The sequence below is a fragment of the Mixophyes fleayi genome, chromosome 11 (genome assembly GCF_038048845.1).
Source record: "Mixophyes fleayi isolate aMixFle1 chromosome 11, aMixFle1.hap1, whole genome shotgun sequence".
NCBI lineage: Eukaryota > Metazoa > Chordata > Amphibia > Anura > Limnodynastidae > Mixophyes > Mixophyes fleayi.
In genome coordinates, this window is record NC_134412.1 from 90,196,979 (window position 1) to 90,215,654 (window position 18,676).

Genomic DNA, 18,676 nt, shown 5'->3' on the forward strand with positions numbered 1-18,676 from the left:
ACATTTAGGGGAGGGGGGTGGGGTGGGGGGCTCTTAAACATCTATCGCTTAAAAAGTGAAGAAATTTTATTTCACATGTACTATTTAGCTCGGTGATACTTTGGCTTTGATTGACATACATATTTGTGTCAACATTATTTTTTTAATGAGCATCGTGTTGTCTTGTCTTTGTTTTTCATGTATTATGTAATGTGTTATGGATCGTTGCTGTGAGTTTATTGTATACTACTGTAAATGTCATGTACAGAGCTGCAGACCTTTTGTGTGCGCCTTATAAATAAACGATAATTATATATGTGTATGTATGTATATATATATATATATATATATATATATATATATATATATACACACAGATAGATAGATATAGATAAATCAGTGTCCGCTACTGTCTTTATTTCTGCATGGAAGTACGTGACTGTGGATGAAATTTGGTGAAGCTAAATATTTAATTTGCAATTCGATTAGGTGCATTACATCAGCTATTAAGTTATACTGTATTTGCACTAAGAACTTTTTGTGTAGACACATATTTAGGGCTGGCCCATGGTCTCCAATAGAAAAGTAAATTTTAAACATTACTAAAAAGCATGATGTACAGATGGTATAACAATTGGGAAGTTGCATACATAAAACTTTGCCTAAGTTGTATCTGTAAAAATGTTCCCCAGATTTTGCATACATACAAGTTGATTTTATTACTCTTAGAAGAACAATGTTTCATTCAACTACTAAAAAAATGTGTTTACTTTAATGTTTGTCTCTTATTTTGTTTAATAAACCCAACGCAAAAAACAGACCAATCAAAATAGTAAAGAAAAGCAACAAACTGTTGGTGCTGGATGATCTGACTTTAATATGGAAGTTCACAATCTGAACCGACAGCGGGACTATGTTATATTATTTACAATCCTGTCACAATGAATTAATGATAACAGGTCAAGAAGCTGCAGCAGTTTACTAGCAAAGTGTGAACGTCTTCCAGAAGAAGTGCTTGCAGGGAGCTTTTCGCTCACGTTGAGAAAGATGTTGAAATTTTGCGGATGGAATAAGCTTTGTTTCAAAGATGTCAGGAACCGCTCTTTCCATCTCTATAGAATTACTTTCTGTGCTATCTGTCCATCCAGATAGCAATTTCAGTAGAAGATCTTCCTGCATTGCACCCAGCTCCTAGGACACAAAATAAAAAAATTAATAGGTTACATTTTTTGGTTCAAAGCTCTTTCATTAAAAAGAAAAAAATATGTTGCCTAATTCGTAATGTTGGGGCGCTACAATTTACTGGAATAACTCATACTCAAAAAACGGCTGGCGCCTGAAATTGGTAGTTAAAGACAAGTACTTCTCAGCAACATCTGGATTCATTGAAACAATTAATGCAGTCTACAGTTGGTTTCCATGGTTACCAATGTTACTATATTGATCATTTCTTAACAATCTGTCAAATAGCAGCAACAGTGCGCTGCTGCTATTTGACAATGTCAGGAAGATTTCAAGAATCACAAGTTAGTTATTCTATTTAGTTGTAGAACGCAGCATGATTTGAATTAGGTAACGTTGTTTTTGAGTGGATAATTTTTTAATTTTTTTTTTTTTTAAAGCAGTGAATGTATGGTCCATTTGTAAAAGAGAAGACACTCCAACAAGACACCTGGTACAAAACTGACTGCAGCAGAAAGCGGATGAAAAGCAGCATACGAGAGATAAGTAGATTTTTTTTGTTTTCTCTTTCAAACAGCACAACTTTACAGCAGGATTTCCCATTTACTCTGTTAGCGAAAGGAGCAATTACTTGGGGAGATGTTCTGCATCTGGTAGCTGATTGGACAAGAACTACAGTACACACAGATGAAATAATGAGTTGTTTAGGACATAAACAGGTGATATTGATATAGACGTATACAAAATGCAATGAATATGGATAGTTTAGAAGGAAAATGGAACTGAGATTAGGGACTGTTCCACCAAAAGAGCCATCTGGGACATGTTTGTGTATGTGATGTTGCCTTGTTGCTTGAATGTGCAATGAAACTGGACCTAACTTCTGGGGTCTATGGGGATGATTTAGAGTTAGTTGTATATCCAGCAACTAGGTGCAAAATTTGCACCTGGAAAAAAACTATTTTGTGACGAGAGGTGAAATGTAAAAATGTACAAATTATTTTGAGCTGATGGGTGCAGAAAATCTGTAAAATGCAGTGTAAAAAAAAAAAAAAGAGCTGGTCAGTATGTGTACGCAGTGTGCTACAGCCTGTTGTAGATGCCCTGTGTGCAGAAAAATGTTGTATTTGCACACTATGGTCTGCTCAGTTGAAAATTCTGTATGCACAGAATATACACCTCACTCTAAATTAGCCCCAATGAGAGAAGGGTTATGCAGCAGTACCCCAATAGACAATGGTGTTAGGAAGCACAATGGGCAGAAATAAATTGTATGTAAGATATTAGTTTTCTTTTGCCATACCAGATTAAAAAAAAAAGGAGAAAAATATTCACTATACAATGCTTTTTAACCGTTTGTATCTGTCTAGGTTTAACGAAGTACAACATTAATATCAAATATGTCCACCCAAATCTATATTCAATAATCAATATTAGGATGGCATGCAACAATTGTTATTTGTATTCCAATTTTCTTAAGCCCATTACCCACTGTTGTCAATACAGTACATATTTTCACCTGTTCTTCTAATGCTAGTAAATGACAATATACCCACTTGCATTTGTGCTACGGCTCCACGTCTCCGACACTGGCTGCTCCATTTACTTGTGTTCGCTGCAAGCGAACACATTGGGGTCAACAGTTTTCTCCATTAACGCTCTTGCTGACAATTACAAGTGCTTGTTACCCACAGCATGTCAGATGCAAATGTTTTAGTAACAAGTCTGACTACAAGACTATACACAAGGTATGCTATCCACCTAGATAAAAAGGATCCCTCAGGCAGAGTAAATATGTGTCAGTATGCATCTTCTGACTGAGGGATCCCTTTTATCTAGGTCCAGACAACTACACTTTATTTTATATTGGGTTGTTAATATTTTCAGTGGTGGAGCATTGCAGACTCCCATCTTCAGCTGCTTAAGTCTAAGCAGATTATTTTTATAGCACCATCTCAAGGGTCAAGAGTCCCCCCCTATTTACATTTCTTGCACAGAAAAGTAGATGTAAAAATACTGCCAGTTCCATATTCTGTATTTTGGCTAAAGACCATTCCTGACATTGTTGGCCATGAGTGCTCCCCGGTGATGCCTTCTGCTCCCTCCGTCTCTCTACTTCTACCAGCAGTATATTAAGGGCGATGCAGATGAAGGATAAGGATGGGGTTGGGAGAGGAGTTTTTTTTTTTTTTAACAGACATGTGGAGAGGGTTTTCTCCGGAAAGATAAGACCAGCTTTAAATGGACTGTTTGTAGTAGGCACAGGCACAGTAACAGAATGTACAGAAAGTCTAAGCTCACAAGTAGGTGGGCTAGAACCAAAAGCAACATATTTATTTTTCTAACAGAAAGCGGTTGAAAAAACAACAACATTAATTTTTATGAAATGGGGAATATAAATGTTAAAAAAAAGTATTCCGTTTCCTTACTGTAAAAGGATTTTATTACAAATAAGCAGCTATGAGGTTCAGTACAGAGATTTTGTTTCACATATTTATTTCCTGTAAAAAGTAAAATTGATTTGTACCCCTGTTGCTGTGTTTGCTAAGTCCTAACTATGCCATCCATCACATTCCGGTCACAACTATTTCCTAATGCACCCAACCAAATCTCATCATATTCTAGTTATCACTTGCATTATGTTCGCTAGCTGTAATAATCTGAAACAACAAGAAAATAAACTCTTTGTGGTACAAAATATGACTAACAAAGAACTTAAATCCAGCACCGCAGGGCAGTAAGTGTCACAACTCCAAATATAGTATATTAGGCTAAAAATAAAACAAACATATATTCTATAGTCAGAAAGTGGGTTATGCCAATATCCTCTTGTTATTGCCAGCATTATCCAAGTACACTTGGATAATGTCAAGTAAAATATATACAAGGGTTTAAGAATACCTGGATAACCTGCAATTATCTGGATAAGGCTGACTTTCACTCACCTGGTTGTGAGCTTGTCTCATTCTATTTTCATCCAGCTGAGAATATCCTCTGGTGCCCCACACAAGCAGCAGCAGAACGGTCCCTGCAGATCCCAGGAGAAGCATGGTGAGGACTTGTCACAGTGCAGCCAGGAAGATGCAGAAATGAGCATTGTCGGAGGAGCAGACTTCTTTTATACCTTCCCTCAAACCCAAATGTGACGTCAATAATTTAGAAGCAAAGTGATTAAACTCACCCAGGCAGGGACAGGGGGCACACTGTGTCTCAGCATCTATAGAGAAACCAGCAGCATCTGCAAGTGTACAGTGAGAATACTTCTCCAATACACCTCTATACCGTATTATATATATATATATACATACACACACATATTTACTGTATATGTGTGTGTGTGTGCTGCTTTATTAGCATGGCAACATGCCCCAAGCTTCAATTTCCATAAAGCTAGCACTGTCTAGGTATGATTTTGGGGATTATCACGGTAATTGATTACCCTATATCCCGGTATCCGCACACAGGGGACTTATTGCTTGTAGTAGAGGATGATGCAACCACCTCTTCTTGCTAATCACTTTTAACATTTTTTTGTGTACTTTGGTCACAGTTTTGCAGGGGCAAAAGACAGGACCCTTATAGGCCACCATCCTCCTGTTGCTGGATGCCCCTCGCTATAGAGGGCAGAAGAGTCTAGACCCAGGGAAAGGCTTCTTCTGACTCCAGGGAAAAATGGAGACACCCAAACCTTGCGACGGAGGTGGGCCTGAAGACCCTTGATCTTTAAGAGGCCTTATTTCTCAGGTCGTCGGGGAAGTCAACACCCCCCCCCCTCCCCCAGCTTTGGCGAAGGGGTGCCTTATCCACCTAAGTGGCCTTATGGCTCTGTGGGACAGGGAGGAATGGTGTCCAAAGGTCCAAGCCCAGCACAGTGTGAGCACTGCACAGGTGATTGGAATCACACACTTTGTGCTTCAGACAGAAATAGACCACCACCCATTATACCATGGGGCAAAAGGGGCAGCATGCACCCCAATACTAGCCATGTGGTGGTGGAAGAGTGATGATATAAGTGTGAGGGGTACAGAAGTTAGGAAGGGTGGTTTATTGGGCTTGGAAAAGCAATGCGTTAGGAAAAGTTGGAAGGCGATGGTGGCAGTAGGTCGATAGAACAGAACAAAGCAGATTACAGGGGACTAGTAGAAGGGTTGCCAGTGGAGGCGTAGACGAGCTGAGCAAGACTGGGTTGGTAGAGGGTTGGTCTGATGGAAGTGGGAGAGTTACCATTAGTGGAAAGGAGGGATAGAAGGGAAATTAGTGAGAAAAAGTGTTATGAATTGTGGTGATTAAGATCTAAAATGAAAGTACAATGAGGTCAGTGTAAACACAAGAGAGTAGTGAGAAATAGTGAGGAAAATGGTGGAAAGGATGGTCAAAGCAGAACAATGGAGGAAAGAATGGTAAAGGGCAAAGGGGGCAATACTGTCAGAGAGGAAGAATCAGAAATGGGTGGTCAATATAGAGGTGTAATATAAGAGTTGGGCATTGGAGTGGTAGATGGGGATTGGCATGTAATTCACTGGAAAGGTCAGCTGGATCTGGGGTGTAGAGGAGGTGCAGGCCGGCCAGTGGAGGGCATTTTTAGTGAAATGAGTAGTGGTCAGTAAAGGGTTTGTGGGATGGAGGTGAAAGGGGGTATTTAAAGTGAAGAAGGATTAAGGCATCAGCAGAACAACAGAAGCAATTAGGTGTCACCTACCCCAAGCCTTGTATTAAACTATTGCTTTTATAATTAAATTATAGCAGGTCTAGATTCCACCCCTTGTACTATTGTTTGGCAACTTCCTATCCACACCTACTAACACTAAATAACTTGTGCTCACAAATGGCTGAATCAAGAACTATCGAAGGGTGCACAGAATTAATTCCAACCCTGCAGGTCTAATTACTGTGACAATAATTTATACAAACGTCTCAGTAATAGAACCGTTAAGCAGAAAGAGCTCATCACACGCTGTGCCGCGTAGCTTGAAAACAGATTATGCAGCAGATCCGGGGAAGAGGCCGCTTGGTTGGGTTGTTTTTTAGCCTCTGTTTTATTAAATAGAAAATACATGTGTTGTAATTGAATCCAATCCACTTAGTCTGTCACCCTCCAGGCTAAAGGCAAATACTCCCCAGGAGATAAACCCAACCTTTTCTAGAGGAACAAAGCATGTCTCCAGTCTGAACACCTCTAATGACTTCTTACCGTTTTGTAATTGACCACTAAATATTTCAGCAGTTCCAGTACACGGCTGGTAATTTTACCTTCGGAGTCTGAGATCAGATTTAATGTAAACGTCTTACATAACAAACAGGGGCTGTTCCAGACATTACCTCTACAGGTGTGTTGTGTGAACGGACGATAGGTGAGATTAGACATTACACGTTATGGAACAGCTGGAACTGTAAAGGTCTAAAAAGAATGTCAATGAGTCTTCGCTTTCTTTATTTTGTCAGCAATAGCCCCTTTACAGATTACTTTGAGGTGGTCGCCGCTCCAGTGCCTACTTTAGTTAATGATATACAAGAACACATAAGGGTGAAGCCACAGGGACATCAATGGTTTGGTACGGTTAAGCTGTCTTTAGCCATTTGCACCAAGAAGAATCATCCTACCATATCTGCTAAAAGACACATTCATTTTGCCAGCAGCCTCATGAAATATAACTTGGAAATGAAATTGTTCTAAATTTCAACCACCGTCCCAGAGACCAGATTTTCAGGGGTGAAATGCGATGTGGCCTATCAGAATGTTGGCGATACGGCTTGTGGGACGATTTTGTCCTGCTTATTTGGAAATGCGGGGTAGGAACCATACAAGGTTTGAACAGAAATGATGCCAATGGTATAACTGAAAGTCTCTGAAAACCCAGGGCCAGGACCCATCTTATTTTTCACCTGCTGAAACACACATTACATTGATCTAATCACTGCATAGTCCTAAAATGCCTGTTGACTGATCTGGACCATTTAGGGCTCTACAAGATTGCTGGAACCTTAGAGATCAAGATGAAATCATTCTCACCATGTCTTGTGATGATGTATATCAAACTGCTCCCAGCCCCAAGTAACAAATGTCTCTACTGCAGTCTCACTTCATATGCCATCACTGAGGGGTTTGTGCAGTATACACACAATGTATATATAAAGTCATATCCAAATGTATACAAAAAAAAATTCTATTCTACAACAAATGAACACTGAACAGTAGAATCATTAATAAAAACATGGTTTGTTTAAAAAAAAATAATTTTTTTTTACATTACAAATCAAGACGTTCTTGATGCGTACTGTACATACAACGCACTTTCATAGTCTCTCACTTGCCTTCACATGTTCTGTACTAATGGATCACAGACATGTATTTTTCTAAACAACGGCGATGCCGGGTCAGTCATCACTATCAGTCGGCACTTACACCTGCCCTGTAGCTGCTGCAAATGATACCCAGGACTTGGATCAGCTGCATCTGCTCTTGGTACGCCTGTACTGTATACTGCATTAGGCAGTTGTAATTGTCATTTGTGTGCAGATATGAATTGCACGCAATTGCGTTCATTGGTGTAAGGTCCTTTTCTGAGCATAGAGGGGGGTCAGATGGGCTTTAGTAGGATGCTGCGTCAGGGCAAAGAATCATGGTAATCCTAGATATTAGCAAGAGGATTTCCAGAATTTTTCGGGCTGAATGCATCGCCTTAATGCAGTCACTAAAAATGACTTATCAGATTCCAGCTGGGTGGCTGAATGGTCTCAGGTTGCTTCCTTACTATAAGAAACAGCTGCAACTGCTCACCAGTAGGTGGGGCTACCAGCAACGCAAGAGGGGGGTGAAATTGATACAATCGCCAAAAGTCATAGACAAAAAAACAAACAAACAACCAAGTAGGAGCAGCATGGTGGTAGGTGAAGCTACCCCCCCCCCCCCACCTTCCCCCAACTGGGCCCTGTCTCCTCGGGGGCGGGATCATAACCTGTCTCTCCCTACAGGAGATAGAGTGCTCTTCCTACACAAGTTTCCTCGCAAAAGCTTGCACTCCGCAACGTGAGAACGGGACATCTCTGCCAAAGTACAGTGGGAATTACAACGGATGTATTTGAGTGCATTAGCTTCTTCATGCAAGACTCAGGAGGAGCGCAATCTGTATGTTTGGATCCCAAACGGTGACCCAGAATCTGTTTTTGTGGTCCATGCAGATATGGGACGCTTTATATAACTGGAAATCTTTTTTTTTTTTTTTGTGTGGAACCAAAAAGACACCCAGACACTTGGGTGTTTCAGATAAAATAAAAAACAAAAACCCAAAGTAATAAAAAGCACCACCCACAGCCACCAACACTGAGGATAGCAACATTAACATGAGTCACCATGGTCCTCTCTTTGCAAACTGCGTTTGCTACCGATTAAAAAATTGAATTGCCAGTCAGGTTTTAATGCTATTTAATACAAGCTCCCAGGTTCCTATACAGTATTTATTAACAATCATAAAACTTAATTTGTTTACAACAGTACAGTAATTAAAAAGTACACAGTTAATGAAAAATTAAAACTATGGGTCAACAGTGCAGTTTCCAATAGAATATGGGTCCCACCAGACAAGGGCTAAGAACACTTCATCTCCAGCGTTCTGTACTCACATCTAGCACTGGTTCTCACAAGCATCTAGGCAATAATGCAGCCTCCCTTCCAGTATATCATTCAGACCAATATCTAATTTACTGTAGCACACGGGTGCCAATCAGTGGTTGGCTGGTGACCTCTCACACCCACATAGTCAACAGCCAATCAGATTTTACAGCATGCCCATTAAAAAAAATACAATTATCTTAACCCGATTGTGTTAAGCAATTCTTGAAAAAACAAGCAAACCACAGATCGCCTGACACAACTGTGGCAAAATGAATCAGTTAGGCAAAGTGTGAGACACAGAGGACGTGGCAGATATAGGTAGGTATTAAAAACATCAGAGTCCACATAAAAGTTATATTAAAAAAAAACATTAGAATGATACCGCATTATATTGGTTTCATTGTAACATTACAGGTCCAATTGATCCACATAGGACTACAGAGTTCTTTACAGTAAACCAAGACCAAAAAAAAAATTACTTTAATTATTTCTTGTATGTGTTCATAACCAAGTGCAGAACATCTTGCTGGGCAGCACAGTGGTCAGCATTGCTGCCACGCAGTGTTGAGGTCATGGTTTCGATTCTCGACCATGGCCCTTATCTGTGTGGAGTTTGTATGTTCTCCCCGTGTTTGCGTGGGTTTCCACCGGGTGCTCCGGTTTCCTCCCACACTCCAAAAAACATACTGGTAGGTTAAATGGCTTTTGATGAAGTGAACCTTAGTGTGTGTATGGTAGCGAATATATATTGCAAGCTCCACTGGGGACTGATGCAAATGAGTAAATATTTTATACGTAATATGTATGCGATATACAAAGAACGATTAATAAATATGGAAACTCTAAGATAGTTGTCCACTCCAAGCAGGGCGGATTACATGAATGACGCTACCATCAAAATTGATTTTATCCTACCAAATATACAGAGTGAAATTTTATCCACATCCCAATTCCTAAATGCAGAGAGAAAAAAAACAAAAACAGAACATTCGATTTGTTTGAAACAGTTTACTGACAATTAGTATCCAGTGATTTGTTTTTCCAATGTAAAGACAAATCTTTACATTACCTGTACTCCAATCCCCCCCCCACATTACCTGTACTCCAATCCACTAACCCTCACGTGGTTAAGCAGCCAGGTATGAACCATTGTTTGTGATGGAGGAGGTGAGGGATGATTCTGAAACACACTACTGCTTCCCAAAATACCAGCTATAATACAGGGGGGGGGTGGAGATTAAGAACGGCAGCTTGTAGGTCAGTCGCCTGGTTTAGTCCTGGCATTTAATATAGAGGTAACATAGACGATACTGACAGTATGTTGGCCGTGTAAGGGGCTTTGAAAGAAAAAAACAAAACCCGATGGAACTAAATATATATATATTGGGGTGTGTGTATGTTTCTGGCAACATCAATCTTCGGAAAGAGTTAATAGATAAGCATTTACATTAAGAGGAGAATTGCATGCGCAGAAGGTATTGTAACATATTGTACCCATGGATCTAGGCCATAAAGAGGCAGAGACAAGTTTTACAGATCACAGTAGCCAGCACTGGAGTAGAGCAAACACCCGAAGTGCACCGCGTTCCCTGGTTAGAAGGCCCGATGCTCCTGAAGACACAGACGTCGGATCTGCCGGCGTCTCACGCGTTGCCGAGTGCCTGATGGAGAAGAGGACAGCGTTACAATACAGACATCTCTCTTCCGCTCTGCCGATTCCCGTGGCAGACAGATCACGCTCAGAAGATTGCAGAGTAAGACGATTGATGACAGCTCTTTCCCTGGCGTAAATGGGCTAATATCCCCCCCACCCCCCAACAAAATACAAAAACATATTCAAGAAACACATACAAGAGAACATTTCGGTTATAAAAAAATTGCACCTCAATTAGATTATTTGCAAATAAATACTGTGTTTTCCCTATCTTGTGATGAAACAAAATGGAGCATGTATTATATCTGTTTCTAACCTATTTACTGATCTGGAGATTTCAACTAATAGGTGTCAAGCAAGTCGACACCCATCACACACACTTCTGTGTAACCTCTCACAATCGTCATCAATAACTTTTGAACAAAACACCTCTCAGTAACTTGTAGTAGACTTTTCTGATTAACTAGTTAAAAGAAGAAGGGAGTGGATACAGTTATCTCCTAGCTTGAAAGCAGCAGGTCAGACTAAGACTACCGCTCCACAGTTCTAAAACGTTGGGTGGATAGTGCAAAAATGCAATGTGCATTTATGAAACTATTCGGATCGGAGTAGAGAGAGAGCTGATGCTGTATACCAATATACAAATTTTATGGGACACTGTTACACTAATTGTGCTGTTACTTTGTATCTTTTTAATTAATACTCAAGTATCTTACTTTCCGTGTAAACTCTGGGAGAACGAACGCTGCCCGGTGAATGTTGGAATTATAGTATTTGAGGTTTCTGGCGTCAACTTGCTCCTGCGAAAGCTGTTGAACTGGTTCCCGGAAAGTCGTATTCTGAGAAAGGTAAAAACGTATTTTAATGTTATATGTTGCCAAAATAATCTTTCAGATATTACCAGCATAAATATACACTAGTGAATGTATTCATACAGATCATTAAATCAATGAGGCAAATGTAGTTTTCCTTTTAGTCATGCTAGACCTTACCCCTTTTGAGGGACCCCTACAAGGTTAAATTTTTCCACCCAATGAGGTCTCCTTAGACCTACGGCAAATATTACAAAATGTATGGCACCAAAAAGACTGCCAATAAACAAACATAAAAGGATCTTTCAGAGGTTGACCAGAAGAGCTGGTAAACCACGGTCCAACAATGACCATGTATGTAGTCATCCTCCAACCGTGCGGTCAAATCTGGAGATCCAACCACTGGGAAGCTGGCTCGAGGCGCTGTATCCCCTAGGGATAGGCAACTTTAGATTGCCTGCAAGCACTGATGGAGTCCTCACTGCCTACGATCTCTCAATGTTTAAAGTCTTGTCACTACTGAATATGTTGAGCACAAATCATTTTTATTATGCTCATCTGGCAAACAAGATGTCCAGAAAGGTTACTCACTGGGTTTTTGCTGCACAGCATGAAGCCGATCTGGCCGCTGGGATAGGTTGGGATGGTACAGTAAGCGTATTCTACCACAGGGAAGAGAGTCTTGCAGAACTGGTGCATCTCTTTAATAAGAGATAGGTGTAGCCACTGACATTCCCCTATAGGAGATCAGACAGCAAGGTTATTGGGAGGAAATGGAATCTACCAATTGTGCACGGAGGAATAAATGTGGCAATATCATCACCTTGACAGCAGAGGATCCCGCCCTCTCTGAGTGCAGTCTTCATCAGCTGGTAGTAAGACTCTTTAAAGAGACTCTCTGCAGGACCTGGAGACAAGCAGACAGACACGAAAAACTCAATGGTAATCATGTTATCTCTGTGAGAACTGGCGACACAGAAGGTGGTCCAATTTTTTTTTTGTATATATAAGAAAACATACCGTTTTCTGGAAATATATAATCTGTAAAAACAACCTTAAAGGTACTTAAAATAGCTTAAACACACTACGTCTTTAACAAAGCACCTCTTGACCAACTACCGTACAACTATCGGGGACTGCAGGAGAGTAGAAGGACCTATTGTCCTCTACCCGTATTCTTCAGTAGGTCAGACTGGAAGGGGATGGGCGTTTGTAACTGCACCAGATGGTACCTATATGCCAATATGATATACTTCTCCGATGGCAGGCCATTGCATCTCTACTGCTAGACCTTCCCAAGGCCCCTTTTATCATGACTCCAAACTTTGAGTGGCTCTTGAAGTCACAATTCTTGAAAGGGCTTTGAGTATTATCTGAATTGATTGCTGAGGTGGCAGAGGGCAGAAACCTTATCCTGCTGTTCTACCACAGGGCTTGGAAAGCATAGGGGGTAAATGTATCAAGCTGTGAGTGTCCAGCAGGTTTGAAGAGTGGAGATGTTGCCTATAGCAACCAGATTCTAGCTGGCATTTTGTAGAATGTACTAAATAAATGATAATTAGAATCTGATTGTTGGCTATAGCAACCATCTCCACTTTTCAATCCCACAGCTTGATACATTTACCCCATAGTGTTTACAAACACGTCGACCTAAGCTGCAAAAGCCAAAAAGGGCTTCACCTATTGGTAGTACCCAGTCACTGCATGAGAGATCAGAGTCTTACCGACAGGATCAGAAGAGTCTGTGATAATGACATCAAAAGCATCTTGGTTCTGTTTCATGAACTGGAAACCGTCCCCAACGTGCAAAGTGAGCTTCGAACTGGAATACCCCATGGCCAGTCCTGGGAGATACTGTTTGGAGACGTTAATGACCTCCTGGGGGTTAATACAGGGAGATACAGTAATACAGTTTTTATTGGTGCCTTATTTTACAAACTTACATAAATAAAACTTTTAAGAGGTGGAAAGAAGTTAATAGGACACAACAGCAGCAGCATGATCACCAACCAAGGCACTTATTTGTCAACTCAGCAGTTTGACCTATTATCTAACACTTTGCCTTGGCATATGATAACACATATTACTGTTACAGGAACAACACAAATTTCAGCCATAATGCTTATCTGTTTCTGGTGCCTAACTGTGCCAAGACTCTTTCACTTTGGCAACTGGGTACTGAGAACTAGTCAATGAAGCTTAGCAATGGAGACAACAGGAACATAACACGTAAAAGCTACTAACAGCTTAACTTTAGTTCATAAAAGGTGCTGTATTTCAATAGATGCAATACAGTAAAAATAAAATATTATAAATCTGATCATTTTGGCTTTCCAGGACATTTGCCGCAATACTTTACTTATATGTGGTCAAGCCACGTGTTCTATGATACCTGAACTTACCTCATCAATCTCACACTGAACCACCGACTCTACGGACGGATGCTTTACCACCTCTCTCAAAACTCCCCCATCGCCGCCTCCGATGATTAACACCTGACAGAGGGAGAAACGTGTTCAGAATAGGGAGTGCCATGTTTTATCCTGGCATGCGTGGTATCAGAGTATGCGCCTTGAGTAAACAAATGCAGCAGACTTTTCCATTGTTAACGATTTGAAAAAAAAAAAAAGGTATTTTTATATTTGTGTTAAATAGTATAGAAATATATTATGCACCTGGCAATACTGTGCAGAAAGTGTATTCCTTTCAACAATGGGCACAGTCTACCTACCTTGCGTGGATTCGGATGGCTACAGAGGGGGAGGTTTGCAATCATTTCCTGGTAAGAAAACTCATCTCTCTCCGTACACTGGATTACTCCGTCCAAAACCAGAACATTTCCATAGGTCTTGCTACAAACGAACAGATGACACATTCAGTACAACATATGTAGAAAGTGGACATCATACAGAGGTCATTATTACACGACTTAACTATTGTTTTGTTTGTAAGGATTATAAAACTTTAACAGTGCAGCATCCACTGGCGTTTCCCCAGAAGGACCAATCACAGCAGCTTTAGAAGTTAGAATAAAATAAGAGGAAACATTGTGTTTGTAGCATTGCTTTTGACAGGATGGGCTTGTATGAACACGTTCTCAAAGCCTCCTGGCAGCACCGTGCACTATGTTCTTAATAAGCACACCCAAAGAACTTAATTGTATTCAACCGAGCGATCGTGCGTCTGTACACTAAAGGCAACAGAGAACTGCAAGCAAACACTTTTCAGAAAGTGTGCATATTTTATTGAACGATCTAAATCAAACAGTGTATAACAGACTTGAAGAACAAGAGTTTGAATGTAATGCTTGTGTATGCAAGGTCTTAAATCTTACGATTGTCCTCCCTCCCTCTCGGGTCACCACTACTCTACTTCCCTGTTGACAATACCACTCTCATCAGTAACTCTGCTAGACCTGTTGCTTCAGTCTTTAGAACACTGCCAGGATTAGACCCTTCCCCGCCCTTGATGCTACCAAAACACTTATCAACTCTCATCTCAACTTTCTTCTGTCTGGCCTCTCTCCACTTCAATCTCTCTTGAATGCCAGGACAACTCTTGTCTTCCACTCTTGCGCCTCAAGCATCTCCCAATACCTTACAGTATCCAATTCAAAACTACTAACCCTCACCTACAAAGCTCTTGCCCTCTCTTCTCTCCCCACATCTCTGACCTCATCTCCCGCACTCTCCCTTGGCTAATGACCGCCACCTCTGACAACCATCTCTCACTCAACCCTCCATGACTTCCCCTGTGCTGCTAAACATTTCTGGAAACGCTCCCCCCCCCCCCAGCCTTCAATGCTTAAAATACACCTTCAAAATTCACTTGTTCAACAAAGCCTAAGCTTACCAGACCACTACCTAATGACCTGCTGTGGCACTTGTGGAGAGGAAAGAAATAAGTTACATTGTAATGAAATACATATTTAGAGGATACCAAGGATTCCAATGACAGGAGTCGTTTAATACGGACGTCTCCGAGAAAACGAAAGCTTGATTGCAGCTGTTATAAAATGCAGCAGCAATGCAATGGGTGTGTCCATAAACATATATGCGGATGTCCTAATAGGACAACGACCAATCAAAATCCAGCTACCTGCTTGAGTAGATGTGGAGTCAACGTTTTACAATGTTTGTTGTTTGTTTGTTGGGTAATGCCCTGTAACCAGAGTAATGTTTCTGCTTTAATAATTTGGAGTCACTGTGCACACTGGACCTTACTGTATCTCACCTGGAGTTATCTCTTCCAACATTTCCTCAATTAACTGGGCTCGGGTTACCAAATCTACGGAGATAACAATCAGCTATATAATCATAATACTGCTGTCTATGGTTGCAGTTTAGACAAAAATGACAAGACAATGAGACGTAGGCCAGCCACAAACCGAGCCACAGGCTTAGTTTTCAAACCAATCACCTATGTAGGTGGCTAACTGGACAAAAGCTGGTCATGCGACACAAGAGTCAACCAGATGATCTCTTATCATGCGACACAAGAGTCAACCAGATGATCTCTTACGGGAGTCACTGTAGCCTGTTAGTGCAGTCATCTTTCCACTGCATTCACCGACATGCCCAATAATGGCCAGGGCTAATTTTTAAAGGAAACAAGAGCTGAAACATCATCCACTAGCTGGGTATCGCAGGTAGAGCATGAAATATGTCAGAGTGCCATGTTGGCTGCAAATTTGTGATCACTTCCAGGCAGCTTCCTCTAAAAGCTTCACTCTGCTGGCACGGCAGAAGGGCTGAGACGCAGTAGGAAGCCACCCAGGAGCAAGCATCAGTCTGTCCTCGCAGCCAACATCCAGAATTAGCACATAGCGCACATTTCATGCTCTCTCCCAGGCTCTTTGGAGAAACCACTGTTTTTGGACATATATTGTACACAAGGAACAACTGTAAAACTGGTTTTGCCTTAAGCATGACGGGTAATCTTTAAGATCTCAACACTCAATACCCATAAGTTTTTACACAGACACCTTAAAATAACCAGGAGCTAACTGGATGCCATCCAGTTCTGTGACATCATACATCTGGAAGCAAGGCTCTAAAAGCAGAAGAAGCCATCTCACCCACTACAAAACACAGTATTTCAGGCCCAGAGGGAAAGGAAACACATTAACCATAACTAAAAACCGCAGCACAACCTATAACCAGAAAGGCAGCAGTGCCCAATATACAGTATATTATTTTGTGTGAATTAGACAATAAAACGGCCATATCAGGGAAATTTAATCACAAGAACATTTACCAAGCAAGGTCACACTGGAATCTGCTGAATTACAATTCATAGCTAGGGGGGACCATTTATAAACCAGCTGCTGCTCTGTTATTCTTAAAGGTATGTGCACGCACAACAGACCTTTACATCTCACATTAGCCAAGACACACTGACAGCTGTCTTAACTGGAAGAAATTAGGTTAAAAATACAGATTTTAGGTAAAGGATGAACTTCTTATTGGAAATGGTCTCTTCATTTGCTCCTTAAGGAGTATAGCACATATTGTATACTTGGATAATCAAATTACCTTATTACTAGTTTTTTTATTGTAACTTTTAATTATTGAATGAATCCACCTGTCATTCCAGGGAGCATTCAGACCATCCAAATGAGGAGCTCAAGAGAGAACATAATGACAGGAGGGTGGAGTAACATCTACTACATGGGAGACCCTCCATTAATTATTAACTCCTCCCTGGTAAACAGATTCCAGCAGGACACAGAACCAGGTGACAGAACACTGCTTAGGCACCATGGAGAATGGTCCCAGCTGTTGTAAAGAACTACAAGTCACTGGCAGGGCATGCTAAGAGAGAATGGCATTTATAGAACAGATTTAAGCACTGGATAACAGAAATAACAAGTGGGTGGATTCCTTGTTTCAAGTAGAACCGGTCACATTAATTATCACATTTTATTTTATGTAAAGGATGGACTACCCCCCAAAAAGGGAAAGTTATGGGGGAGGGGGTAACATCTACACGACTCAATGGGTGAATATCTTACCTGGATCCTCAAAGAAAAATAATCAGTGTGCAAATCTGAGCAGCTTCTGCATTGTACATTTAATTTTCCACACTGGTTATAAATATTTTTTAATACCTCTAGGTATAAATACAGAGAGTATAGAGGACACATCTGCAGCCAGCACACCCTATGGCTCACACAACACGTGTATCATACACAGAGCAGCCATTGGGGGAAGGATATGGCACATAGACAATAGGTATATATAGTATTGGCAGTCTCACCTCCTGAACACCAGGATCTCCTGGAACGGGGACCTCTTGTGATGCAGCACTTCATCCACCTGCAGGGACATAGCCTGGCCGGGCCACAGGCTGCATGTCTCCCGGAACCAGCCCTCCCGGACCGGCACCTCCATAACGACCCCGGAGCCGTGCACAGCTCACACTAACTTGCTGGAGCCCAGCGTGAGCCGACACTGGGTAACCAGAGCGTGAAGGGGCAGGGCCCAGCGTCTAGCAAGGATGTGTGACCCGACCACGTGATGCCACGGCGAGAGGAGCCTCGCGTTCTGGCGCCGCCATGTTTCAAGCTGGCAGCTAAATGGGCAAATCACTGTCAGCGCATCACTGGCCAGTTAACAGACTTGGGCAAGCTATGACTACAATTGCTGTAGGGGTACCACAAGTCCCAGCATGCTATGGTCTACTATGGTTTAAGCTGGAGAGCTACAATTTGCCTGGGTGTGTCATGTTATTTGTAGTATCAGAGCCTCCTAGTTGCCTTTACTGTAAGTCTGACATAGATTATATGGATAGATAGCAACTATACTGTGTATTATTACATGGTTTAGTGCTCTGTGGTGTTTGTGGCTGTATTTAATATGTGTGTTTATGTTGTTTTTTATTTATTTATTTTGCTTTTAAATATTTTCCTAATTTTTTCTATTTAACATTTGTTTCTTGATTTTTTTTTTGTATTGTGATCTGTGCATTAAAAAAAAAAAGTATCTTTCTATCCCTCACCCTCCAGCCAGCAGAACACATATGTGCCAATTACTAAGCTCTGTATGTTAATTGCTTGTTGTACTGTCTTCTCCCATGAATTTGCTGACTTATTATTTTTTTAGCAATTAAACTGTGTGAGCCGCACGGTTGGTTGTGTGCGTCTCTTGTGGTCAGAGTGTTTTTAAAATGAATAATTTGGGTTTACTTCCATTCTATGCAGATAATCCCTGGGTATGTAAAGCCCAACATTAGTTAATCATTTTGGTACCTTTTAATTATATAGGCAGCACTTGGACTCAGCCCTCCTATCATTTCAGGGATTTGGTTAGCTTGAGCAAGTGGGACACAGGATCGCAATTCCCACCCCCTCTAACAGGAGGCTTTGCATAGCCACATCTCTCTCTGATCGTCAGGTAGGTAGAGCAATTGCTGCCACCATAAATAAAGCAGTAGGGA

General features: G+C 41.1%; 1 protein-coding gene and 1 long non-coding RNA gene across 2 annotated transcripts; both read right to left on the reverse strand.

The window, feature by feature from the left end:
• Nucleotides 1-812: 812 nt before the first annotated feature.
• Nucleotides 813-4,388, reverse strand: LOC142107055 (uncharacterized). Its single transcript, XR_012679858.1, has 2 exons — nucleotides 4,107-4,388; nucleotides 813-1,170 (listed from the first exon to the last, which is right to left on the reverse strand). It is a non-coding gene; the product is annotated as an uncharacterized LOC142107055 (long non-coding RNA).
• A 4,179-nt stretch (nucleotides 4,389-8,567) lies between these two features.
• SRM (spermidine synthase) lies at nucleotides 8,568-17,712 on the reverse strand. The gene is made up of 8 exons (XM_075190190.1): nucleotides 17,498-17,712; nucleotides 13,971-14,091; nucleotides 13,642-13,734; nucleotides 12,964-13,117; nucleotides 12,063-12,146; nucleotides 11,831-11,976; nucleotides 11,144-11,266; nucleotides 8,568-10,434 (listed from the first exon to the last, which is right to left on the reverse strand). The coding sequence occupies exons 1-8, from the start codon at nucleotides 17,629-17,631 to the stop codon at nucleotides 10,417-10,419; spliced, it is 873 nt and encodes a 290-aa protein (XP_075046291.1). The 5' UTR covers nucleotides 17,632-17,712; the 3' UTR covers nucleotides 8,568-10,416.
• Between the last annotated feature and the right edge of the window lie 964 nt (nucleotides 17,713-18,676).